At 42.7% G+C, this 27,208-nt stretch overlaps 2 protein-coding genes across 5 annotated transcripts; both read left to right on the forward strand.

The window, feature by feature from the left end:
- The first annotated feature begins 2,684 nt into the window (after positions 1-2,684).
- Positions 2,685-11,748, forward strand: LOC124015598 (casein kinase I). 3 transcript variants are annotated; one of them, XM_046330943.1, is made up of 11 exons: positions 2,685-2,931; positions 5,351-5,441; positions 5,768-5,878; positions 6,172-6,320; positions 6,714-6,942; positions 7,154-7,324; positions 7,491-7,639; positions 8,304-8,493; positions 8,915-9,054; positions 9,359-9,425; positions 9,551-11,748. In XM_046330943.1, exons 2-10 carry the CDS (start codon positions 5,366-5,368, stop codon positions 9,389-9,391), a joined length of 1,248 nt encoding a protein of 415 aa, XP_046186899.1. In that variant the 5' UTR covers positions 2,685-2,931; positions 5,351-5,365; the 3' UTR covers positions 9,392-9,425; positions 9,551-11,748. The 3 variants fall into 3 exon arrangements, with proteins under 3 accessions (XP_046186899.1, XP_046186900.1, XP_046186901.1); XM_046330944.1 differs by having other exon boundaries at positions 2,924-3,062; XM_046330945.1 differs by lacking the exon at positions 2,685-2,931 and adding an exon at positions 3,082-3,405.
- An 856-nt stretch (positions 11,749-12,604) lies between these two features.
- Positions 12,605-26,293, forward strand: LOC124015911 (transmembrane protein 184B-like). 2 transcript variants are annotated; one of them, XM_046331393.1, is made up of 10 exons: positions 12,605-13,040; positions 15,578-15,814; positions 17,763-17,928; positions 22,230-22,320; positions 22,530-22,605; positions 22,701-22,792; positions 23,156-23,325; positions 23,487-23,681; positions 24,127-24,153; positions 24,569-26,293. In XM_046331393.1, exons 2-10 carry the CDS (start codon positions 15,578-15,580, stop codon positions 24,793-24,795), a joined length of 1,281 nt encoding a protein of 426 aa, XP_046187349.1. In that variant the 5' UTR covers positions 12,605-13,040; the 3' UTR covers positions 24,796-26,293. The 2 variants fall into 2 exon arrangements, with proteins under 2 accessions (XP_046187349.1, XP_046187350.1); XM_046331394.1 differs by lacking the exon at positions 24,127-24,153.
- The last annotated feature ends 915 nt before the right edge of the window (positions 26,294-27,208 follow it).

A 27,208-nucleotide genomic window follows, 5' to 3' on the forward strand; every position in this document is an offset into this window, starting at 1 on the left:
CATATATAAATGACTAAATGTAAACACAAACGCAGAAATGTGAGACATGCTTACACACATTCTCATGGCCAGACTTAAGCTATTCTATAAACATATGCAGGGACTGTTAGATGTTTAAGGCCTTTTTCCACAGATGAAGACTTCAACTGCTAGACTTGAACCTGAAAAAAGTCTGTCGGTCTGAGAGACTGGCTGGATTGCATTGTGCTTAGTAGGTGATTTGATGAGACTTACATACACATGCACACACCAAATACAAACTAGCCTTCGGACAGATGGGCACTGTAACAGCATTACTCGCGTCATATAGGAAAACTACGTGATGCAGGACAACCTGCAGTTTCCATTCATGTCCCTTATGGAGACTGAATCAAAACACGTGCAAACACACCGCTCTGATTGATTGACAGAACTGTGTCTTATTGTATGTTAGTGTCTGTTTTGTATGGTTGTTTTTATTTTGAACAGTGGAATACTGAAATGTAATTGTTCCTTTCAAATGCTGACCTCCTACTGTTTTCTCTCAATCACGTTTGTTACTGTTACTATGATAATTGTTGAAACTCTGGCAGTATGAGGCAACATTGCATTTCTCAGAGAGTGGGATACTGTGTGGAATACTCAGTGTGTATGAATGAGACCAAGTGATAAACCCCTGTGTGTGAATGTGAGGATAATGTAGTGTGCATGTTACTGCCTGTCATGATTAGTGTGTGAGGCTGCTTACAGAAGGTCTATAAATCTGTTTTGAGTGCGTTGGTATACTGCTGACTGTGTGTTCAAGAACATTGGCACTAATGCTAAGTTTTATTTTCTCATTTTAATATTATTTTTGCAGACTGTCTTTTTTATTGTCCGAACTGCAATAATAAACATTTTAATTTTAATGACAAAGAGCTGAAGGCATATGTATTGAAAAAAGGACATGCCAAATCTTATCAAACTGTGGAGTGGTGGGGGGTTGTTTACAAGACACAGAAAAGAGTTACAGTGTGTTTATATGTTTTGTGTATCGTTTTAAATTAAGACAGGCTTTAACACTCCTGTTCAGTGTTTCGTTTTGAGATTTTACAAAGAAATGTATTTAAAAAGAGAACAAGATTAATAATAAAGATTAAAGTATTGGCTTCTACTTGTCTTGTGGTCATTGAGAATTGTCCATCTATACAGAATGGCCTCTAACCCTCAGGTGTCCCAAAACCGTTCACACGAGTTCCTGTGTCTACTCCACGTCACATGCACTCAAATAAGCCGGTGTCCATCTGCTATGCCATCTTAACCAATCCTATTTACTGTACCAGCCACACAGCCTGTAAGAAGCATATGCTTCTCCAGTGATCTATCATTTGCGGTGCAATTAGTATGACAGTATTGAGTATTAAAGGCTTTTGGTGAGAAGCCAGAGATGGGCCACTTTGATGGGTGTGGGGGCCACAAAATCTGAATGCGTGGCTGCAGTGGCTTGCGGGTCTGAATACCATAACCACATGTGCAGTCGGAGCCAGCCCTAGCCAATTGGAGAATTTGTTGGGCACCCCACCCTGCGAACAAAACATTTTGCAATGGGTTGGGGAGAAGATTTAGCAATTTTATAACATTTCCTGCAATTCTACTAATTTTGCCATAGGGTGGAGAGAAATGTTTGTAGTTTTGAGTAAGTGTGATTAACAAAATCAATGGGGAACCCCTGGTTGGTAATTTGACCATGATTACTAGAAGTTTAGTTGGCTGGCTAGACTAATTTACCAATCCAAAACAATTTAGCTGATTGCTTGGCCTAATGGAGTGAGGAGTGATTTTAAAAAAAAATGTTTTTAAATGTAACTTGGGAGGTCAGTTAAGATGAAATTCTTATTTTCAATGTTGGCCTAGGAACAGTGGGTTAACTGCCTGTTCAGGGGTAGAACGACAGCTTTGTAACTTGTCAGCTTTGGGGTTTGAACTTGCAACCTTCCGATTACTAGTCCAACGCTCCAACCACTAGGCTAACCTGCCACCCCATAACAAGAAAAAAACTTGATGCACAACCAAATTTGGAAATTGCACCTTGTGTGTTCTCCTATTCTGACTTTCAACATCAAGTTGAGACCCCAACTGGGTTCCACAAAAAGGGAGGCCCGCCAGTTTCCCATCACTGTGCAAAACCATCAGGGTCCAGAGGTACTTTATGGGGATCTCTGCTGTTCTTTCATTTCTGCTGCTTGTGTCCAAACTCCAGGGTGCAGAACCCTTTGGTAATGTGCATGAGGACTAATGTCTGGATGGAATCTTCACTATCTCTAAACCAGAACCATTGCTATTTGTTTTGATGGCTCTTGTCTTCACTCTATTATCCTTCAGAACAATGTTCATAAGAATCTAATCATCCTGCAAATACCTATTCTCTGAATAACTGAACAAAAGCCAACTCTCTATGGTCGTGTTTACACAAGCAGCCCAATTCTGATCTTCTTTACATTAATCTTTCCATATCAGCTCTTTTCAGTGCTGATCTGATTGGTCAAAAGACCAATCAGTGAGAGAAAAAATATCAGAATTGGGCTGTCTGTGTAAATGCAGCCTATTTTCACTAATTCAGTTGCATTTATTTTCTGAGGCTGCCTATTCCTCAAATGTGTAACATTTAAGAATGTCTACAGTTGTAGCTGTTATATTTCTTTAAGGCAATCCGGGTGCTTCTGACATCATAGATGTTGTCAATGGTGCGTTGCAAATAACGAGAGGGGGAGACAGAACTCTGATACAGACGGCCATTCGTATTGAAGCTTCACGGGGACTATCAACAGGGAGTACAACCGATGCAAAAGGAAAATTGGGGTATGAGAGCCACCAGAATCCGTTCCCATCCTTCGCTGCCCGGGGCCCAGTCTGACTGACATCTTTCGGATCAGCACCGCCACTGAACCACCTCTCGAATAAACCTAATATCGTGTGAGTAGTGTACTGGGGAACCGACGATACCAGGGGGGAAAGGGAACTTGATTCGACCGAACCGGAGTCTAGTATTCAGAGCGTCGCAGAGGGGGAGGGGCGAATAGATGGCTATCACTGGAGAACATAGGGTAGGTACCCCGGTGTAAGGGTGCGGCTAGAATAAAGTCAAAATGTTACATGATCGTATACACTGTCAACTATTTGTGAAGCTTGAAGGCATTTAAAATGGTGTGAATGACTGGTACATGGTTGATGCGCAAGCGTATTCTCAGGCTACTTACTAGCTAGGCACAACCACTGCTGTATACGGTCAGTTGGTATTGTCACAGTAGCAACCTTTTGTTTGAAGTGTACGGTAGATGTTATTATTATTGTAACCAGTTCGACTTGAGTGATCGTGTCACAACTATTCAACCTAGTTGAGATGCTTCCCTTTTGATTGTTACCAACGCAGCGACAGCTTTCTAAAAGGTGACGTAAGAAGATGTTTAGTTGGGTTGATGATACTCAAATCCGTAAAAGGATTTTGTCCATGCAAATGTTACATTTCACGTTGCCGTACCTAGCTAATACATTAAACACCTAGGTGAAATAGACTGGCATTATGTAGGCATAGTTGTATTGTTTCTGAAAAAAGACAGCCTCTTTCCATGTGGTTGTGAAATCCTCCTAGCTTTTTGTTAAGACAGAATGTCTCTTAAAGAGAACGCATTGTAATTCTATGTAGGTTACAGGCCCACACTGATGAAATGATTCGAATCAGTAAATACTCAGTAGTGTTTCATGGGAGTAATGGTTGAATATTGCAATACATGGTGTGAGTGTATGGTTTACACTGTTTCCTACCAAAAAATAAAGCCTGGCTCTGAACTGTGATCTGTTGATAAAACCTCTCACATGACCCAGTAGAATTAATCAACTGCTAAATAATTATCACAAGTCCCATGTTACAAACTGAATAACCAGCGGTAGACCATTGTGATTTTCTGCACTGTGACAAACTATAGTTGACAGTATTCCATAGCTGAATGTCATGCCCGGGGGAGCAATGTGTGATATAAAGCAATGTCACTATAACTGACAAATAAATTAATCTATGGTGTTTAATACATAGGCCCTGATTAATGTTAGGCCTGAGCTGGGTCTCTAGAGTTAAAACCATCATGTTGTAAAGAAACCTAACCCTTTATGAACCCTAATCCATCTACTATCATCACATCTGTATTTCTGTCAGCTGATGCCTCTTCTGACAACACCACAGGCAATGGAGAGAACCTCATGCCCATTTTTTTTGAACAATTTCCGGAAAGATATTTGGTTCCCCTTGGTAGTTTAAATATGCACAACTAGACCTGCGCAATTGATGACTTTTTTGCCATTCCCGAATTGGTATGTCCATTGCCCACAAAACTGAGGTTGACTGAGAATGCTTCTTCTCGTTCTTCCTCGTTCTGCTCTGGCGTGAGCTACTTCCATTTCCAAAGTATTATGTTGAGAGGAAGTAGACCTGTAATCGTGGTGAGGTATAATGTGGTCAGTGTTGTAGGATGGCCTAGGCCTAATCATAGGAAAACCATGACAAGGTCATACACACAATGAAAAGCTCTATAGTAGTTTAGTAATGAGAACTGACTGAATCATGCTCCCCATCTGTATGTACTACATTGTCAACTGAGAGATAGAAGAAGCTTTTCTTAGGCCACCTAAATTGGTGTGGCGCTCTATAAATGATGCCTCATATATCCTTCTCCAGGTCCAAGTCGTTTCTGGGCTTTGACACACATACAGTCCACGCAGCAGCGCCTTTGCAGTGGCTGCAGAATATGGCATGGTTGATGGTGCTAAATAAATGATGATCCTGCTCCAGTGTCACGTGCAGTTTGGCTCAGAAGACTCGCTTCCTTCCCTCCCTCGTGTCTGACAATTTTCTACTATCCAGGCCCCAGCTGACTCTGGGGAGCTCTCCCGGGCCCTTCCAGGGAGATATGTTGTTGCTCTTTCTCTTGTCTCTCTTTCAGGCGTCATCTTCCAAATGTCCCTCTGTATTTCCCACTTTCTCTGTACCTCCTCAGCAGGCCTACAAATGTAATCATGTAGCCTATCGCTGGAATCCAGACCGCTGTCTGCTAATCAACCCGCTCAAGCTACACACTCACTCAATTCATTTAGGTGTTTGCAGTTAATGGTCATCCTGTGTTGGAATGTGCAAAGTGATTGTAAGATGGCCTACCGCTGATTGGGGAAGAAATGTTCCATTAGTCAAAGTTTGCCTTCGATTCGAGGTCTAGTGGATTATGTTGTGTTTGTATCATTTGTTTTAAATTAGCCTATGCCAAGTGTAAAATATAAGACTGTACGGTCAGGATTGCCTCGTAACACCTTGGCCTCTTCTCGTCTGTTTGTTCTGTGTCTATAGTGAACTGTTAACACCATGGATCTGAGAGTGGGGAACAAGTACCGACTGGGACGGAAAATAGGGAGTGGGTCCTTTGGAGACATTTACCTTGGTAAGTGGAAGTGCTCCATCTCCCTCGGTTGGCATTTCTCTTCTTCCTTGTCCTTTTCTCCATTTGCCTCTGTCTACTGGCCTAGTCCCCATATTGGCTTTTTTCCTCCCCTTAGCCTTTAGACTTTCCATTCCCTGGGTGTTCAACCGGAGTTTCTTTCCATGTTCATGGTTCACAAGTTGTTCCTGAGTCTAGCCCTAGTGTGTGTGTGTGTGTGTGTGTGTGTGTGTGTGTGTGTGTGTGTGTGTGTGTGTGTGTGTGTGTGTGTGTGTGTGTGTGTGTGTGTGTGTGTGTGTGTGTGTGTGTGTGTGCACGCACTTCCTCAGGTGCCAACATTGCCACGGGTGAGGAGGTGGCCATTAAGCTGGAATGTGTGAAGACCAAACACCCACAGCTGCACATCGAGAGCAAGTTCTACAAGATGATGCAGGGAGGAGGTGAGGAGAATTGGGGGGGCTGAGAAGGAACATTAGTAAATTCCTAGCAAATGCCATATTGACACGTCTGAGTGTATTGGGATCAGTAAGTAGTGACTGTATCACAAATGGTCAAATGTACCCATTTATTGCATTTATTTTATTTCAGAAGTATCATGTTCACCAAAATAATGTGTTGAGCACTGAAACTCTTTTGCTGAAGTTGTTGTATGACATTAGTCATAAAGGATGTATGCGCACGTAACTATGGTTAGATGTACACTAAAAGCTCATTATTTGTGCCTGCCTGACAGTGGGGATTCCCTCGATAAAGTGGTGCGGGGCAGAGGGAGACTACAACGTCATGGTGATGGAGCTCCTGGGCCCCAGTCTGGAAGACCTCTTCAACTTCTGTTCCCGCAAGTTCAGCCTCAAAACGGTGCTACTGCTGGCAGACCAGATGGTACAGAACTCTTATGGTGTCATCTTTTCCCCTCAACTTTCATTGTACTGTTTGTCCTCTATACCCTTCACCTCTCTGTCTGCTGTCCTAACTTTGCTTCTACTGCTGTGTCACCCTTTTCTCTTAACTTTGCTGTGTATTGCTCTTCTATGGTCTTTGGCTGTCCTTTCTCTACTTCCTGTCCTCCTCATTGTTATTGCTTTTGCTCAGATTTGTTCTGTTACTTATTGTTGCTGTTTTTACCAATGTTGTGCCCCCGAAAGGCATTGGGTGTTGGGGGATTTAAATTACGGTTAGCTTACAGTAAGGTTTCAAGGTTTTTACAGACTATGCCAGCAGAGCTTTGTTGTCTCGCTTCTCCTTTTCTTCTGAATCCCCCTCTGTCCTCCCCAGATCAGTCGCATCGAGTACATTCACTCCAAGAACTTCATCCATCGTGACGTCAAGCCCGACAACTTCCTCATGGGGCTGGGGAAGAAGGGCAACCTGGTGTACATCATCGACTTTGGCCTGGCCAAGAAGTACAGAGACGCCCGCACACACCAGCACATCCCCTACAGGGAGAACAAGAACCTGACGGGCACTGCACGCTACGCGTCCATCAACACCCACCTGGGCATCGGTAAGGGACTTTTTAAATCACCTCCTCCTGTTTGGCTGAAGTATCTAAATGTCTTCATGAATGTGATTTCATTTTACCCTCCAATGCTCATGCCTAGTGTTGAGATGTAGTGACTATTGTCCCTTTGTTCTTAGCTTACATATTTTGATACCACTCAATTCTGTCTATGTCCTAAATAGCAAATCATTCAAACCTGTCTACCGTTCTTCAGAGCAGTCTCGGCGTGACGACCTGGAGTCTCTGGGATATGTCCTCATGTACTTCAACCTGGGCTCTCTGCCCTGGCAAGGCCTCAAAGCCGCCACAAAGAGGCAGAAGTACGAACGCATCAGTGAGAAAAAGATGTCCACCCCCATCGAGGTGCTCTGCAAAGGATACCCCTGTAAGTGACTGCTAGTATCGGTCTGGGCTGTGACATTTTGTATCAATGTGTGTGGACAACTATTTTCCTTCCCCATTGTGTTGTAACAAACGTTTGCATATACCACAGTCTCTCAATCCTGGGTTTTTGCTCACCCTTCACTATTATTGCCATTGCTTGTCTGCAGCCGAGTTCTCCACCTACCTGAATTTCTGCCGCTCGTTGCGCTTTGACGACAAGCCAGACTACTCATACCTTCGTCAGCTCTTCAGGAATCTGTTCCACAGACAAGGCTTCTCCTATGACTACGTATTCGACTGGAACATGCTCAAATTTGTGAGTTTGCCACACCAAAGCTCTTATTCTTTACAAGGAACTAAGTGCTACATTCTGTCTGTCTACAACCGGGCTCTCCAACCCTGTTCCTGGAGAGCTACTGTCCTGTAGGTTTTCACTCCAACCCTAATCTTGCACACATGATTTCTAATAATTAGCTAGTTGATAAGCTGAATCCGGTTAGTTACAACAGGTTGGAGTGAAAACCTACCGGAGGGTAGCTCTCCAAAAACAGGGTTGTAATGCAGTGGTATGTATACACTATCCAGTGTTTCCACATAATTTATTTATTTTTTATTTTATTTCACCTTTATTTAACCAGGTAGGCTAGTTGAAAACAAGTTCTTATTTGCAACTTCGACCTGGCCAAGATAAAGCATAGCAGTGTGAACAGACAACACAGAGTTACACATGGAGTAAACAATTAACAAGTCAATAACACAGTAGGAAAAAAAGGGGAGTCTAAATACAATGTGTGCAAAAGGCATGAGGAGGTAGGCGAATAATTACAATATTGCAGATTAACACTGGAGTGATAAATGATCAGATGATCATGTACAGGTAGAGATATTGGTGTGCAAATAACCAGAATTATTCTGAAAGATTTGGATGTAGTTCTATGTAGAGGTATGGGTTTGCTGAAACCTGTGTGGTCTCCTCTCAGGGTGCCAGTAGGACAGCAGAAGACGGTGAGAGGAGGGGAGCTGACGAAAGGGACGAGCGTATCGTAGGAGGCCCTCGGGGATCTGCTGCACGGGGTCTCCCGCCAGGGCCAACCCCATCAGCCGCCAACAGAGTTAGGAATGGACCTGAGCAGGCCATCTCTAACCCTGCATCACGGGTGCAGCAGTCTGGTGAGCACACACCTGTGCTCTTTTAACTAGAGCTATAGTTGAATGGAATAGAAACATGTAGGAAATTATCCAAAAAGGGCAGAGAGAGAGTGTGTGTGTGTCTAACACATTTCAGTTAATTACTATAGCTCCCTCCTTCTGCCAATCAGTGTAATTTTGTAAATGCCGGATCCCTATGACAAGACAATCATCCAAGTTTCGTCAAAATCGTCCCAGTGCTGTCGGAGATTGCGACTAATTTTTGTGACTCATTTACGAATGAACGGAGACCAAGCTACTCCCCGATTTCATCGCTGGGGACAATGAAATAGCTTTTGATATAGATAAATACTTTTGTAAACGCATTGACAGGAATGACTGTATGCAAAGTCAACAGTTCTATTTCTAAATGGCCTTCTCCCTTGTATTCTTCCTCTTTCAGGGAACACGTCGCCGCGGGCTATCTCTCGCGCTGAGCGTGAGCGGAAGGTGAGCATGCGGCTCCACCGAGGAGCCCCCGCAAACGTGTCATCCTCTGACCTCACAGCCCGTCTTGACCAATCCCGAATTTCTACATCGCAGGTACGCTAACGCTACCCCATCATACGTCATCACAAACCCTAAAACCCAGGTGTCATGCACCTGAGCCCAACTCCTATGACAAACTTTTTGAGGGGGAATATCAACTAGAAAAATGTCCACCCTTCCAGAACAAGATTACATTTCTTGTCAAAGTTTCAGAGAACTTCCTATTAGTGTTTAGCTTCTATATTATGTAGCATGCAGTGGGTTGATTTATTATTTTTATATTGTGCCAGACTTGAAGCACTCGTTCGCCCTCTCATTTGCACTCCAATTTGTTCTCTCCACTCTTCTCTCTCTCCAGGTCAGCATGCCATTTGAGCACCTGGGGAAGTGAAACCTTCAGCGCCACATTCACTGGATCCTGACAGGTGAGGATGTCTCTTTCCCTAAGTTGACACACAGGACTTAAATGTAACTAGTTTGTCAGACAGCTGATAAATGACAAAAAAACACTATCTACACATCTGACTAAATACGCAATCTTCCATTGCAGGGCTTCAAGAGATCCTTTGTCCCAATTTTGTTTATTTTGTGAATTTCTGCTAATTGGACAAATAAGTGGATCTTGGAGGAAAGGACAGAGAATCATAAACTGATGAAAGGATGGCAGTTGGTCAAGGACTGCAGGAATTTCTCCCCTCCACCCTAACTTTGATGGGATAAACCTTGCCTGTAATAGTACGAGGATAAGATAGTGAATAACACCCTCCTCTCCACTGACTCATTTACCCCATGGTAGCTTGGATCATGCACCCCCTGCCACACACCTTTGTCTCTCCCCCACTATTCTCTGGGCGGCTGGCAGAGGTAGAAGACTGATTTGGGGGTTGAAAAAGCCAAGCAGGTGCTCCTTTGCCAAATATAGTTGCGGGCACAAATGCGTTCCAAGGAAAGGTCAACTCGAAATTTGGGCTTGTGTGGATTTAGCCATTTCTGTTTACACTGCAAAGACCACACACACACACACAAATGTACCCATGTATGTTTTAACCAGTTCATTTATAGAATAGTAAGGGGCTGTACTCCATTAGTATCATTTACTGTGAATATTTTGTGAATAGATCATATTAATTTGGTGGGGGTCTTGTTGAGGCTTGGGCAATTTTAGTTTCTTATTTGATGTTTTAATTGGAAAAGGAAAGGTACAGCTGAAGAGAAGGAATGGTGAGAGAGATGGGTGGGTGGTAGATGAAGGAATGAGAAAGAAAGAGCAAGTGATTATTAGCTGTAATGGTGTAGAAATAGTGTTGGGTTCTTTTCCCCTACTTTACCTCTTACTGAATTGCTAATTCTCTACTTTAGCCCTCTTTGGAACTGATGTTGCCCAAAAGCCAACACTTTACACAATGATTGAGGTGAACATGCATTTTCTACCCTTCTTCCGCTCTCATTTATTCACCATCTCATCCACACTTGTTTTTTTTTATCCTCCCTTTTTACCCACTTAGGTCTCCTTTTTGATTTGTGTTCTTTGGTCATAATATTTGGAAGGTTGGTAAGGTCAAAGCAACCGCGCTTATTTTAAGACTGCAACACTCTTAAGACATGGGAGAATCACAGGCCTATTGTATTTGACCAGAGACTGCGATGAACAAGTTGACAAATGACGATGGCTATGATTTTCATGATTGTTCTTAACGTCAGATTTTACATTTTATTTTAATGCTTTTCTTTTTGTTGGTCTGATGGGAATGGATGCACTCTGTACTTGATTGAAGTGGGGAGGGGGAGGGTGCATGAAGTGGAATGGCTTTTTAATATAGTTTTTTTACTTCACTGTAAATATTTATTTTATTTCTGTGTAAAGCCAAAATGTGATTGGTTGATTTTAAGGTGTAATGTAGAAAAATGAATAAATTGCGGCTGGGGGATCAGAATTTTTGAAAATATTAAGTACTAAATTGGGAGGAATTTTAGAAACTTTTACATCGCCAACTGGTTCGTGTGTGTGTCGTCAGAAGTGTAGGTCTGGTGCATGGGCTCTCAGAATTCCATAGGTCCCCTGTTAAGATCACAGAGCTGCTAGGGACAAACTGCAGGCTACATTTCTCATGCCTCATTATTTGAGATTGTCCATCTCTCACTGTTCTTTTTTTTAAACTCCATTTTGTTTCTCTTGTGTATGAGGAAACTCTTGAAGTATTGCACTTTGTTTTTCCTCTTTTTGTCCAGTTTTTTATTTTATTCCCAGCAGTTTGTTCATAGCCTGTTGAGAATTTGTCACTACTCTCCCCATCACTCCACTCAAAGCCTTTCCTGGAGGCTGTCCATGTTCTCCACCAAGGACCTGATATAGGGCTGTCTACTTTTCCTTTAAAACAAAAAAGCACTCTTGAAAAGGGGGATGCTGACAGGGGTTGATGTCATCAGCGTCTTCTATTGCAAAACAAGAGGGCCCTGGATGTCATTTACCAGCACCCTTGATGTCATTGATGATAACTGGGACTCGGATGCAGTCACAGTGATGTCACAGATTCTGGTAATGACCTGTGTTTGCGACATGTCCCTTTGGCAAGCCAGTGTGACCCAGTGGCAATGTAACTACGGGGAGGGATAGCGCTGGTCAGGTTATGGGGAGTATACACTTTATGTATTATGTACTGATATCTTGTACAGTTCTTTAACACACTTTAACTTTATTTACAAACAGTATTTGTGTATATTTTATGACCTAATAAAAAATAAAACTTCCACACTTTTGAGTAATTTGTTGAAATGGCTCTATTCTACTTCAGTTCTGTGCACTTGTGTACTGTAGCTGTACACTGCATTTGGGAAATTTCATGTTATTGTATCTAAAAGAGGACCATTTCAGGGGACTATGGAGGAGTGACTGGGTCTGAAATGCCTTTTTTCAAAATTCAAATTAAATTCTCAATACAGTAATGAGAAACATCTGGTACATATTTTTCAATCTAAACATACAATCAAGTAACTACACTTGAATACATGAAGATGTGAGGAATAATCAACATTGTACATTTCATTTGCAGATACAAAATTTAAAAGGATCAGGGTTAACATTTGTGAAATTATGTAAGAAAATATTGTTCTTGTCATTGCCTAATTTTATAGATTGTAATAAATAAGTTAAATTCATTCGGTAAGAAAATATTGTTCTTGTCATTGCCTAATTTTATAGATTGTAATAAATAAGTTAAATTCTTCTGGAATGGATATATTACTGAAATTGAATGGAAAAAAGCTTAGTTGCCCCTTGATTTGTAAATCAACGTGAAAAATTAACTTTAAAATGGGGAAACTATTATCCAAATGTTTTGTGACAAGTTATTTTGGAGCGAACTAAGTAATTGCGTTTATTTCATTAAGACGTATGTATTTACAATAAAAATATGTAATATTATTCGAATGAAAACAAAGCTACTGAATGAATAAACTTCATACTACCTGGTAAATTCTTCATACACAAATATTAGAAATTTGGGTTTGGACAACAATGCAAGACCGACCAGCTCGCATATACGAGTTCCATCATGGGAAAGTGGCTCAATGAGATGAAGCTACTGCGCCTGCGTGAATGCAGGAACGGTGGAGGAGTTTCACTGTTTTGCTACTGTAAAATCTTAGGGTAGTGATTCGCTAGGAGAGATACAGGGGAAGAACGGAGCCGATTTCACGAGCGTAACCCGATAATGCTATTTTAAAATGACAGTGACTGAATAAAGTTTTTCTACATGAGATGGACAATTAGTACAGACAAAAGTTTATTTGCCTAGGATTTGAAGAGTTTGCGAGCAGCTACCTAACTAGCTATGCTAACGTTAGCTAGCGAGCTAGATACAACTGTAAACATGGTTTAAATTGGTTGCTCACTTGACGTTATATTTCAGTCATTTTAATTGAGCATGAATTATGTTATGAATGTGTGTCTGTCGTAGCCAATACCGTATTTAGGATACATTTATGCTTGGATTCAAACAGCCGCAGTGTGTACACAAATCAAACAACTGCAGCAGAGGCAGGTAAGCCACCGCTCGCACTGTGTTTTTGTGTTCAGAATGGATGGAAAGAAACGGTTTCCAAACGAACGACGAATGTACCTTTCGCTTTGATGACACAGCTGTAATTTCAGCTCCTGTTTTCACTTTGTTGTACAATGACAATTTTCTAAATGAAACCATCCAAAAAGAGGTTTTGGTTGCCTTTTTTTCTCATATGAAAATGGGCCTGCTGCTATTGTTTTAATGTTTTTTATTGAAGTCTTTGCATGGACATTATGTTGTTCATTTATTTTCAGTACAACGCCCTATATTCTCCTTAGTATGTTATGCCTTTAGTATATCTGGAGAGGAAAACTGCAGAAATGTATCTCGTTTTATTTTGGCGTCAATGTCAAAAAGCCTATGTTGCATGACTGATAGGATTTAGGTCAAAGTACAATAGATGGTATGAAATACACCCTCCGGCTCAGTCAGCAGGGATTGATGGAGACTCCCCTGTCGTGTCTATATGAATTATGTGGTCTTTGAACCAAACGAAATGCACCAGACAGCAGTATACCTTATCAATATAACATGTTTTCTGTTTTTAGAAGCCATCAATATTGACCAGTACTTTCATTCTTCACTACGGTCTCAACCCTTTCCCTTTTTCTTGAATAATTAAGCATTTGTGTCATGGGAAAATCGCATTATAAACCTAATAGGCATTCAATCTCTAGGCCTATACAGAATAGGCCTTCATATTGCTGATATTCAACCTCAATAGTCATCAGTCAATAGTCTATGCTTATCACAAACCAATAGTTACTTGAGAAACTCAACTTAAGGGAATTGAGTGTGACATTCAAATGTAACTGTCCCCTTAAAATTAAAGCATAAAGCAGGCTTCGTCCAACAGCGTGAGTCACCCATGGCCACGGCCTGTCTATATTTAGCCATGCATATTAATTGAATCCCCATTTTTAAATTAGTAGTTTTATTCTGAATGATTAGGTTATTGCCATCATTGGACTCTAGACTGATGTGTCTAGCAATCACATTACCTAGTGAGCATCACTAATGCCAGATTTGAGTACAAGGATGTGGAGTATCTACTGTCCATCTTTCTAATGGTCACTTAGCCTACAGTTTCCCATTAGAAGACTGATATCTGGCTACACTGCAATACAGACCTAATGAGCAATAGGGGTCTGTTACCTTGCTGACTTTGAGAATTGATCATGGGCTGCTGACGGCTAAAAGACTCAAACCAACATCATAAATGTTCACGATTTTTCTGTCATTCAATAAATTCCTCTCATTAGCTATATGTCCCACTGGCACTGATATACCCAGTCTGTCCTTCAGTGTGCTCCATATAGATTTATTGGGTGTATTTGTGGCTCTCCAATGCTCGCCCCTGCTCTCAAACCAGGAGGAGAGTAGAAGGAGAATTTGAGTCAGTGGGCCCTCGGCCCATGTCACACCAATTCGCTCTGTCTGACTGATTCACTCTATCCCTGTGTTCTCTCTCTCAACTTCCAACTCCCTCTCCCTCACTCAGCTCCTACTGGTTCCCCTCTCTCTCTCCCCCACTCAGCTCCTTCTGGGTTGCCCTCTCTATCCCTCACTCAGCACCTTCTGGTTCCCCTCTCTCCCTCACTCAGCTCCTCCTTGTTCCTCTCTCACTCAGCTCCTCCTTGTTCCCCTCTCCATCACTCAGCATCCTTCTGGTTCCCCCCTCTCTCCCTCACTCAGCTTCTTCTGGTTCCCCCCCTTTCTCTCCCTCACTCAGCTCCTTCTGGTTCCCCTCTCTGTCCCTCACTCAGCTCCTTCTGGTTCCCCCTCTCTCCCTCACTCAGCTTCTTCTGGTTCCCCCTCTCTCCCTCACTCAGCTTCTTCTGGTTCCTCCCTCACTCAGCTCCTTCTGGTTCCCCTTTCTCTCCCTCACTCAGCTCCTTCTGGTTCCCCCTCTCTCCCTCATTCAGCTTCTTCTGGTTCCCCCTCTCTCCCTCACACAGCTTCTTCTGGTTCCCCCTCTCTCCCTCACTCAGCTTCTTCTGGTTCCCCCTCTCTCCCTCACTCAGCTTCTTCTGGTTCCCCCTCTCTCCCTCACTCAGCTTCTTCTGGTTCCCCCTCTCTCCCTCACTCAGCTTCTTCTGGTTCCCCCTCTCTCCCTCACTCAGCTTCTTCTGGTTCCCCCCTCTCTCTCTCTCTCTTCCTCACTCAGCTCCTTCTGGTTCCCCTTTCTCTTCCTCACTCAGCTCCATCTGGTCCCCCTCTTTCTCTCTCCTCTCCATATCTCATTTAGATTTTCTCTGTCCACTAGGATGTTAGTTTCAGCTTCAATTGTTCAATTGAATAAAGTAGTAGGTTTTTATTGGTATGCCCGAGACAACCATCCATGTGTTATGTGTTCGATAACCTTGAAAGAAACTAGGGTATTGGTCCCTTGGGAGGCACACTGTTCCTTAATGGAGCTCTACCTTTTCTACATATTTAGCTACTTCAGTTAATGTGTGTTTGTGAATATCCGTAAGACCCAAAAACCCACATTTCCCCCTGTTGTCTCCCTCCAGATGATGGAGGAGCTGTGGAGACGTGGCATGCCCCTGTCAGATCGAATGGAAAATGACCCCCCAGCCGATATGGCCCCAGGGTCCACGACCACAGCGGCCCCGTCGGGCTCCAATGCTTCCTGGATGCCAGACACCCCCCTGGTGACCCCTGAGGAACCATACTTCCTCATGACCTCCACTGCCCAGACCGTGTCAGGGTTCTTTGTCTGGACAGCCCTGCTAATAACCTGCCACCAGGTAAGGGGCTAGTGAACTCTTTCTCACACATACATACTAGAGGTCGACCGATTAATCGGAATGGCCGATTAATTAGGGCCGATTTCAAGTTTTCATAACAATCGGAAATCGGTATTTTTGGGCGGCAATTTTTTTTTTTTTACACCTTTTATTTAATCTTTATTTAACTTGGCAAGTCAGTTAAGAACACAAATGACGGCCTAGGAACGGTGGGTTAACTGCCTCGTTCAGGGGCAGAATGACATATTTTCACCATGTCAGCTCGGGGGATCCAATCTTGCAACCTTACAGTTAACTAGTCCAACGCAATAACGACCTGCCTCTCTCTCGTTGCACTCCACAAGGAGATTGCCTGTTACGCAAATGCAGTAAGCCAAGGTAAGTTGCTAGCTAGCGAGGAGAGGGACGGAAGCTATACTGTTACACTGGCAATACTAAAGTGCCTATAAGAACATCCAATAGTCAAAGGTTAATGAAATACAAATGGTATAGAGGGAAATAGTCCTATAATAACTACAACCTAAAACTTATTACCTGGGAATATTGAAGACTCATGTTAAAAGGAACCACCAGCTTTCATATGTTCTCATGTTCTGTGCAAGGAACTGAAACGTTAGCTTTCTTACATAGAGCATATTGCACTTTTACGTTCTTCTCCAACACTTTGTTTTTGCATTATTTAAACCAAATTGAACATGTTTCATTATCTACTTGAGGCTAAATTGATTTTATTGATGTATTATATTAAGTTAAAATAAGTGTTCATTCAGTATTGTTGTAATTGTCATTATTACAAATACATGTATTTTTAAATCAGACGATTAAACGGTATCGGCTTTTTTGGTCCTTCAATAATCAGTATCGGTATCGGCGTTGAAAAATCATAATCGGTCGACCTCCAATACATACACAAACACACATACGCTCCTATGTTTTTCTGCATGCTGCATCTAACATATGCTTCAACTGTGTTCTCAAATCATATGTTAGTGTGGTCTCACTGCTGCATAAGATGGATGCATAGTGCCTACAGTAGTAATCTCAGTATGAACAAATCAAATTGCAGATAGAAATTGCAGATGCATATCAAGGCAAGACTTCCTCACGCCAAGTCCATGTTGATTATGCACTCTGGAACACCTCAGGCTGTTCAGCCATGATAAAGTAGTTGTGGCAGGTCTTCAAATATGTAGTCATGTTGCCTGCAGACCACTAACCTCCTTTAGGTTCGGAGCTACTGAAAGGCCCAGGTTAATGATTCCTCTCCATTGTGTGTTGCTGCTCACACAAAGGGTTAAAGATGATCTGTCGCTCTGACAACAGGTGTACCTAGCTCTGCAGTGACATCAGAGAGCGGGGGCTGTTGCCTAGCAACAAAGCTGGGTACAGTGCTCTTTGTGTGCGAGCGCCCTACTGTTTGTTATTCTACCAAAGGTGTGTGTGGCCAGGCCAGGAAAGGTGATATATGTAGCTTTGTGTAAGTGGGAACCTAGGACAGGATGAATTAGACAAAAGGTACTGATGACAGAGCCTGCTCATCCAAATGGAAACACAACACAGCTCCACTCATCACACACACGCACAATGTCGACTGCTCTCCCCAGGATGTGGGCAGGACCATAAAGTCACAGTCACTGAGCCCTAGTGAAAACACATTGATTTCATGAGACACTTGTTTCAGCTAGCCCATTTTTAGCTAGCTCACGTTGACAAAGCTGTGGTCCCTCTCAGGGAGAAGGAAGCTGTTGAATATTCAAACACAATTACCCTCCTTTCAATCCATTGTCTATTTAACTGTCACGTTTATAGTTTTTAAATTGTTCTCCTACAATGAAGTACATTATAATCTAGCCATGTCCTTTAGGAGCTGAGATTAAATGATGCCCTCTTCACTCTGTCTTTCTCTTTCTTGTCTATGTATCTTTCCCAATCTTTCTCCCTTTGACAGATTTACATGCACCTGCGCTACTACAGCTCTCCCAATGAGCAGAGGCACATAGTTCGCATCCTCTTCATCGTTCCCATCTACGCCTTTGACTCGTGGCTCAGCCTCCTCTTCTTCACTAACGAAGAGTACTACGTCTACTTTGACACGGTCCGCGACTGCTACGAAGGTGAGAACCTTCCCACCCTATCAATGGTGTATGACTCTTACCTGAATAGAATGCCTTGAGAAACATAAAATACATACAAGTACATTTGTTTTACAGAGAAGAGATACTGTGCTTGCAATTGGCATGGTGACTGGAGGAATTTCCACGACAGCCGTTGCCAGAGAGTTGAATGTTCATTTCTCTACCATAAGCCATCTCCTACGTTGTTTTAGGGAATTTAGCAGTACATCCAACCGGCCTCACAACCGCAGACCACATGTGTGTGGGCGAGCGGTTTGCTGATGTAAACAGAGTGCTCCATGGCAGAGGGGGTGTTATGGTATGGGCAGGCATAAGCTATGGACAACGAACCCAATTGCATTTTATCGATGGCAATTTGAATGTACAGAGACACCGTGACGAGATCCTGAGGCCCATTGTTTTAAAGGTATCTGTAACCAACAGTCATAGATTAGGGCCTAATTTATTTCAGTTGACTGATTTCCTTAAATGAACTGTAACTCAGTAAAATCTTTGAAATTGTTGCATGTTGTGTTTATATTTTTGTTCTTTATACATTCAAATAGAGCTGTGATCGACATGGTTTGTGGTCTGTTGCTCATCCTGCTGGTCTATGGTTTGATGTTGCAATGGAAGAATGTATTTGCGCCAAGCACAGGTGCATTCCATTGTTTGCAGTATACTGGTAAGGCCGAAACCTTTCTGCCGTGCTACTACATGTTCTGTGTTTTTTAAAGCAATATCAATTTTATAACTATAGTATCCCTAACTAACATTGAAAAAGTTGATCCATTCTTCTCTAATTAAAAAATCTTTCTCCCAAAATTCTGAATCACACTTGTAACGTCAGTAGACTACAGCGATGCTTCGGAGGGGAGGGGCAAGTTGTCTACATGCACACTGGCAAACATCTTCAGCTGGCAGGCAGTATGTGTGTGCCGACATGGCCATACTCATATTTGTATCCATAAATTGACAGTTGATAGTCGGATCGGATGATACTAGTGATCGGGGAAAACGTAGAGGTTTTAATATGCTTAGGTATTATGCCAACATCTACTTATCTCCCTGCACGTTTATAGACCAAATAAGTTTCAGATTAGGAGCGGTGTGCCTGTGTGTCTTCAATTTGTAGCGGGCAGACAAGTTTGCTATCAATCAGAATGCACGTCAGCATTTTTTATTTGACATTTATTTAACCAGGTTAGCCAGTTGAGAACATGTTCTCATTTACAACTGCGACCTGGCCAAGATAAAGCAAAGCAGTGCGACAAAAACAACAAAGTTACACAAAAGTACAGTCAATAACACAATAGAAAAATCTATATACAGTGTGTGCAAATGTAGAAGATTAGGGAGGTAAGGCAATAAATAGGCCATAGGTGAAATAATTACAATTTAGCATTAACACTGGAGTGATAGATGTGCAGATGATGATGTGCAAGTAGAGATACTGGGTTGCAAAAGAGCAAGATAAATAACAAAATGGGGATGAGGTAGTTGGGTGTGCTATTTACAGATTGGTTGTGTACAGGTACAGTGATCGGTAAGCTGCTCTGACAGCTGATGCTTAAAGTTAGAGACGGAGATATAAGACTCCATTTAATATTTTTCCCTACCCTCGCCCCGCTTGTTAGATATTATGCACATTGATAGCTTGATACCAAACGCCTTTGCCATTTGATTTATCATAGTAGCAGGCTAACAGGAGGCAGCAGCAGTCTGAATGATCAGACTGAAACAGAGAAGTGAAAGAGATCGGGTGAAATTATGAAATACAGCTTCACTCTATCCAATCAGAGTAGCAGGATCAATGTACAGCCCATCCTTTTCTTTACACACAGGCAAACTGACCAGTTAAGTTATTTAGACCACGTAGCATCTGACTTGACTGACATGAGAAAGATATTTACAAAAAATACTCTGATCAAGTCTTTTCCCAAAAAATTGCCCATATCTGTTACTATACTCGTTTTGTCCGACTACTCGGCACACTTCTAGCAGGACGACACTGGAAGAAGTTTCTGATTGACAGAGGGAGGGCTTTGCATAGGCGCTTTGTTTATTTTGTGGGACTTTAAAAAAAATGAAATGCCCGGAATGTTATTAACCGGTCCCCATGCTTTTAAAGTAATGGTTCTGTTCCGGAGAAGAATAGATCACTTTCGTTCCTGGTTCTGATTTTGTTCCTAGAAAAATGTAGTTATTTTACGGTTTTTAGTTCTGTTCTCTGAACCGGTTCAAGCCCCTGGTCCGTAGTATCGAGTGTGTGGGAATCTGTTCTGTCCCTAGTGACAGATGGCCTTTGCGATCTCTCTGCCTTTACGAGAGTGGCCATCTTTGTTCTCTTGTTGTTTCCAAAGCCTGCTGGGGAGGGGAAGCCTGTTCCCTAGCAACAGTATGCAAACGACTGAAGCCTTGAAGAGTTTTAGAAACCACTCACTTATGAACAGATAAATTGTCTGGCTGTTCTGTATCAGCCGGCTGTATCTCAACAGAAATTGGCATTAGCATTTTGTTACAGTGGTTACATAACACAGACGGGTGTGCCACTTGCGTACCGGACTCTGCCATCAAATTATTGTACGTACAATGTACAACCCTATGTCTGTGGGGAAAAGGGGACCTCAGTGCGAAGGTGTGCTCAATGCATGAACGAGTGCTTTGCGCTGCACATTTTGTATACCTTGTGTCAAAGAGAGTTCTGAGTCTACGATGCGTGAGAGAATGCTGTGTGTGTGTGTACTGTATGATGTGTGTGAGTGCTTGGAGCGCATGGATTGACGGCAGGGGAGCGGACAGCTCAGCCAGGCTGCACACAGTGGACTCTCCCTGCCAGCACACCGCACGGACAGCAGCTGTGGCCCCAGGGCTCCACACTGCTTAATATAGAGGGCCCCAGTGATGTCAAAGTTGCGCACACACACACACACACACACACACACACACACACACACACACACACACACACACACACACACACACACACACACACACACACACACACACACACACACACACACACACACACATACACAGATGTTGTGTATTTATACATGCATGCTTGCAAACATTCAAATAGCAGGAGTCAATACTGTAGGGATGCCACTGGGATTCCTATTATTGTCTGCTCAGACCTCTATGCAGCTATGTGTGAAAATACAATATACAAGTAAAGCAAATGGAATAGGCAGGGGTCCTTTATGGCTGGAGTTTCCCATGCCAGAAAAGAGACAGAACAGGAGAAAGAGCAGCAAAGCTTCAGGATTGGTTCGTCCTGTAGTTGCTTCAACACCCTCAAATTAGACATTTACATTTAAGTCATTTAGCAGACGCTCTTATCCAGAGCGACTTACAAATTGGTGCATTCACCTTATGACATCCAGTGGAACAGTCACTTTACAATAGTGCATCTAAATCTTAAAGGGGGGGGGGGTGAGAGGGAATTAGCATGGCCTGAACACCTGGGACAGCAGCTGAAACCACATTCCCAGTCAATGACACCAATAACACCGAGAGAAGTCCTAGTGCCTCTTCTGCCCCGATGAACTGGAAGTGATTCAGTCTGACGAGAGGATTTTCTCTCAACTTTCCCGTCTGTCCCAAGGAGTCGGGACCCATAACTGTGCTCTGTTAATTTGAAACAATTTATTTAATTTCCAAATCAATTGAAATCTCTATGAACCATTCAAATCTCTTAGCTAAATAATTTATGCTAATGTATGGATTCAAATAAACAGGCGCGTATTAGATTATACCAGGACTGTACATGTGTTGTTAAATCGGATGGTAACGGAATAGTTTTGGACTAAACATTCAGCTGGATGGATAACAATATTTGGTCATCTCTGGAAAACACGTTGTCTCACACACACACATACACACAGTGAGGGAGGGTAGCTTTGTGTGCACACAGGGAGACAGAGCGATGTTGATCCAAGCTAGAATGGAGGGCGGTTTAGCCAGAGGCCATTGGGGACAATGACTGTCTCATCTTGTTTTGCTTTCTGCACTGGCCCATGCACTGACACAGCACATCAGCATTCTGCTTGTGGGAAATAGGGACCAAGGCCTTAATACTGTAGAGAGGAACATGGCCAATGCCTCTAGATAGAACATGTTTACTTCGGTGTGTGTTAGTGTTCTTTCTCGTAAATGTTTCTGGGTTCTCAAGGGGAGATTGATTTTTGAATATGAAAGCTTAACCGAAAGACTGCTGTAGTTACATAGAGGCAACTACCCCCATATTTTCTCAACTCTCTGACACTGCCTACATGTGTTTTTGTGTGTTTCCTCTGTAGCGTTTGTGATCTACAACTTCCTCAGCCTGTGTTATGAGTACCTTGGAGGGGAGAGCGCCATCATGGCTGAGATCAGAGGAAAGCCCATTGAGTGAGTCTCTCTCTATTATCACTCTTTGTCCTCTCTTATAAAAAAATTAAAAAGACAATTCATGTACAATCCAAGAATGTCATTCAAACATCCCACAACTGCAGAATAGTAATGTGTATCAATACTTTATTGTATGGTTTGAACCTCTTCATGCCATTTGGATCTTGAGAACACAGACTACCAAATGCTTGTGTCTTGGCTGTCTACAGGTCCAGCTGTGTGTACGGCACCTGCTGTCTCTGGGGAAGGACTTACTCCATTGGATTCCTCCGATTCTGCAAACAGGTATAGTGAAAGCCTTCTTCTCACCCATTATTTGTGAGAAACCCTTACATATGAACACAGAGTTGTTACAGCATTACATATTCTCTCTCTCTCAGGCCACTCTACAGTTCTGTGTGGTGAAGCCTCTGATGGCCATGATCACAGTCATCCTGCAGGCCTTTGGGAAGTACAGAGATGGAGACTTCAAGTACGTAGGGCTATGGGACACTGTCATTCATTCTACTCTATCAGAGTATTTGTTTAACCTGTGTTGACCTCAAAGTGAATTGTTTCAAAAGCCACAGAGGATTCATGTTTGTCTACAATATCTTTACTTGTCTGTACTTTTCTGCATGAACAGTTTAAATGTTATTTGTTTGTTCTCACAGATGTTTTTTAAATTTGCACTATTCTGGCTGTAAATCTGTTTTCATCGAAATGTCAGGGTTGTAGTTGTCAAGCATCTCAGAGTAGGAATTATATTACTTAATCTCTAAGACAAGACTGTGCTAAGACATTCCTATGTGTTGACACTGTTCTGATAGCTGGCTGTGCCTCTCTCTTTCTCCAGTGTGGCCAGTGGGTACCTGTATGTGACCATCATCTATAACTTCTCTGTCAGCCTGTCTCTCTACGCCCTCTTCCTCTTCTACTTCGCCACCCGCAACCTGCTGGTCCCCTACAGCCCCATGCTCAAGTTCCTCATGGTCAAGTCTGTCATCTTCCTCTCTTTCTGGCAGGGTAAGGAAACCTCTTGATCGACACACACACGCAATGTATCATAGATAATGCTGAATCCAAGTGTGGTGACCCTCTCTTCCAGATAATACACACAATGTGATTTGACAGTACTCTGATCCTCCTTCCTCGATTTCTCTCTCCCTCTCTCTCTGGGGGATAAGGTATGCTGCTGGCCATCCTGGAGAAGTGTGGAGCCATCCCTAAAATCAACTCTCCCGAAGTGTCAGTTGGGGAGGGCACGGTCGCCGCCGGCTACCAGAACTTTATCATCTGCATTGAGATGTTCTTTGCCGCTGTGGCCCTGCGCCACGCCTTCACCTACAAGGTCTACATGGACAAGAGGCTGGACTCCTACGGTAAGGATACAGAGGGAGGGACTATCCATGCAGTTTAGAGAGAGAACTGTTTAAGGAAAAAGAAATCAAGTCATCACTAGCATATTAGTGTGTCCCATTGCTTATGTTTCAGGAACTGTGTTCAGTGAGGATTCAGAACACTGGTTCTCCATGGTTCTTTTCAAGTCTATTTCAGTGACTTTGTTCCACTGACTTGCTCTGTCTGTCTCTAAATGTTTCATCCTCTCTTTTATTCTCCCTCTCTCTCTCTCCTCTCCCTCGGTTTTTTACTCAATTTTTATTTTGTTGAATCCCTTTTTCTCCTCACATTTATCTTCCCTCTCTTCATTATTCTCCTGTTCTGTTATCTCACCCTTCTCTTTTTTTATTGTTCAATATTCATCCTATTATATTTTCTTATGTCCCTCTCTCTCTTTATCTGTCTCTCTCTGTGCTGCACTATAAGGGTCCTTTCCTGTTTTTGGACAGTACGGTAGGTCTACCACTAGCTCAGCTGTGTTTGGCTTCTCACTGCCACAGTACTTTCTGGTTGACTCCATTTCTGTGATGTGCTCATATTGTTCTATTATTTTTTAACTGTTTCTGAGATATAGAGCTTAATTTTGTACAAAAATTTATTTTGAGCCTCCTCCGTGCTGTCATACATCTGTATTGCCATTATTGTACAGTATGTGCTGCTATTATCAATGTATTATTTTGTGGTGTGTATGAGTACTCCCCTTGCAATGCAGTAGGAGCTCCACTGGCTGTTTCTGTCTGTTTTGTTCAGTAGTATTATGTGATCCTCCACTTTGTTTACTCATGGCATTCAGGTTTGTTCACTGTAGGGTTCCACTCTTCCTTCCATTATCCCTCATCCTCCCTTTATTTCCATCCTCTCCCGGCAGGTCGCTGCGCCCCAATGAAGAGCATCTCCAGCAGTCTGAAGGAGACCATGAACCCCGGAGACATGGTGCAGGACGCCATCCACAACTTCTCCCCGGCCTACCAGCAGTACACACAGCAGTCCACCCTTGAGCAGCGCGGAGGGGCGCCAGTGTCCCGCAGCCACAGCAACCTCAGCACCCGCGACAACGAGAAGACCCTGCTGCTCAGCTCCGACGATGAGTTCTGAGCCCCCCTACACACCGACCGGTGGTACTACTGGGAGGTGGAGACGGGAGGGGCTTTATGGACTCTACTATAGTGTCGTATGAAATCGACAGGCTTGAGTCCTTTGGCTGATCCACTTCATTGCGTACATGAACATAGTACTCATATTCCTCAGTCTATATTGACAATACAAGCAACCTACTACATAGGGGTCCATTGCCACATACCCCTGCCAATATGGATCAATACAGATACACACACTCGTGCATAGACCATTCCCAGGTGTCTTCAGGCTGTGTGTTAACACCACACAGAAAAACACTCACCAACCTGTATGCCATTGACATGAGTACCATTGAAATATTGTCAATTATACAGCATCCCCCTCACCCTCCTGCCAGCTCTGCCTCTTGCTGAAATGTTGCCAAATAGAGGGAGATCCCGCTTGGTCAGCAGGACCCTCTCTAATTTAAGATTTCAGAGTGACTTGGATAAGACACTAAGGGATCCCGAAATCACTGTATATTTTGATGTTTATTGACCTTGATGGTATTCTTCTCATTTAAACAAATCTATTATGAAGGGAGGTTATTATTATATGATGTGTGTGTTGGCATGAACAGGAAGGTACAGTGAGGATAATATAATTGGGGGGTTTTGGGGGTCATTTGGGGTGTCTCCCGGAATGTTATGGTTGTTGTTGACAACGTATTGAGGGAACAGCTGTTGACAGAGGTTTGGTGCGGATTTCAGATTAAAGAGGAACGGGCTTCTTAGCAGAGCTGGACCCGGCCGCAGCAGACAGGATTAGAATCCTGTAATTGGGGCATTATGTGCGGCACAGATCAGGCATGTTTTACCATTTTGTTGGTCTAATGGTCATATCGCGCCAAACTGCGCATGTGCAGAACGTCTAATTAAAGGATGTCTTTTGATAGTTTTTTGGACAAAAATGAAAACTTCCAGTTTGTCACTTTCACAAGGTTGGAGTAATAAATAACATGTTCAACTACTTAAGACATTGGCTCAAATCTAGGGTTGTATCTTTAGATTGAGAAAATAAACAACTAATTTCACTGTTCTCATCTCAAACCTCAGCCTGGTCTGTTACGCAGGTGTTCCTGGAACACTTCAAAGTTGCACCTCTGGATTTAGAAACTCGGTGAAGTTGTCAAGGATATGGGGACCATGCAATTCTTCCCCCTGGTGGCAAGAGGCAGAGAGATTTCCAGCCCAGCCTCTGGGAGGAGCCTGTTGAGCAGAAATAGTTTCTTTGAATACATAGGCAAGGCTTGGCTATCTTCAGCATTAATATACATCATTTATGCCTGAATATACCTGCTTTCTTCATCATGGCTGTTTTCATGTCTTGTTAGGGTTGCTATGTTGCTGCTCTGTGTCACTAGCCTCCTCATTGATTTTCTTCCTTTGAGTTTTTTTTTGCTGAAGACAACACACAAACGGATAATTTTGAAACGTTTTACTCATAAACCCTCCCAAAAAAAATTCTTTTTTTTTTTTTCAAAACTGCAGTTTTACAAAAATTTTAAATAGGAACACTACCCATATTTGAATACTTGAGTGAAGTGTTTTTCTACAGCGGGGGTTCTTAAACGTTTATCTTGAAACCCAAATTATAAATTTTACCGTCCTCCTGTGACTCAAATCTTCCTCTAACGACCCAAATTAAGAAGAAATAGTGTGTTATTGTAGATGTATTCTCATAACTCGCGACCCACCTCTCACATGCCCCGGGTCCACTTCGGGATAAAAAAACCCTGGTCTACAGGGTCCAATAAATACAGTACCAGTCAAAAGTTTTGACACACCTACTCATTCCAGGGTTTTTCTTTATTTTTACTATTTTCTACATTGTAGAATAATAGTGAAGACATCAAAACTATGAAATAACACATATGGAATCATGTAGTTACCAAAAAAAAGTTAAACAAATCAAAATATAGCCACCCTTTGCCATGACAGCTTTGCACACTTGGCATTCTCTCAACCAGCTTCATGAGGTAGTCACCTGGAATGCATCATTTATATTTTATATTTCACAAAGTAGCCACCCTTTGCCTCGATGACTGCTTTGCACACTCTTGGCATTCTCTCAACCAGCTTCACCTGGAATGCTTGAAGAATTTCCCACATATGCTGAGCACTTGGCTGCTTTTCCTTCAGTTTGCGGCCCAACTCATCCCAAACTATCTCAATTGGTTTGAGGTCGGGTGATTGTGGAGGCCAGGTCATCTGATGCAGCACTCCATCACTCTCCTTCTTGGTCAATTAGCCCTTACACAGCCTGGAGGTGTGTTGGGTCATTGTCCTGTTAAAAAACAAATGATAGTCCCACTAAGTGCAAACCAGATGGGATGGTGTATCGCTGTGGTAGCCATGCTGGTTAAGTGTGCCTTGAATTCTAAATAAATCAC

The sequence above is a fragment of the Oncorhynchus gorbuscha genome, linkage group LG26, assembly GCF_021184085.1.
Source record: "Oncorhynchus gorbuscha isolate QuinsamMale2020 ecotype Even-year linkage group LG26, OgorEven_v1.0, whole genome shotgun sequence".
Lineage (NCBI taxonomy): Eukaryota > Metazoa > Chordata > Actinopteri > Salmoniformes > Salmonidae > Oncorhynchus > Oncorhynchus gorbuscha.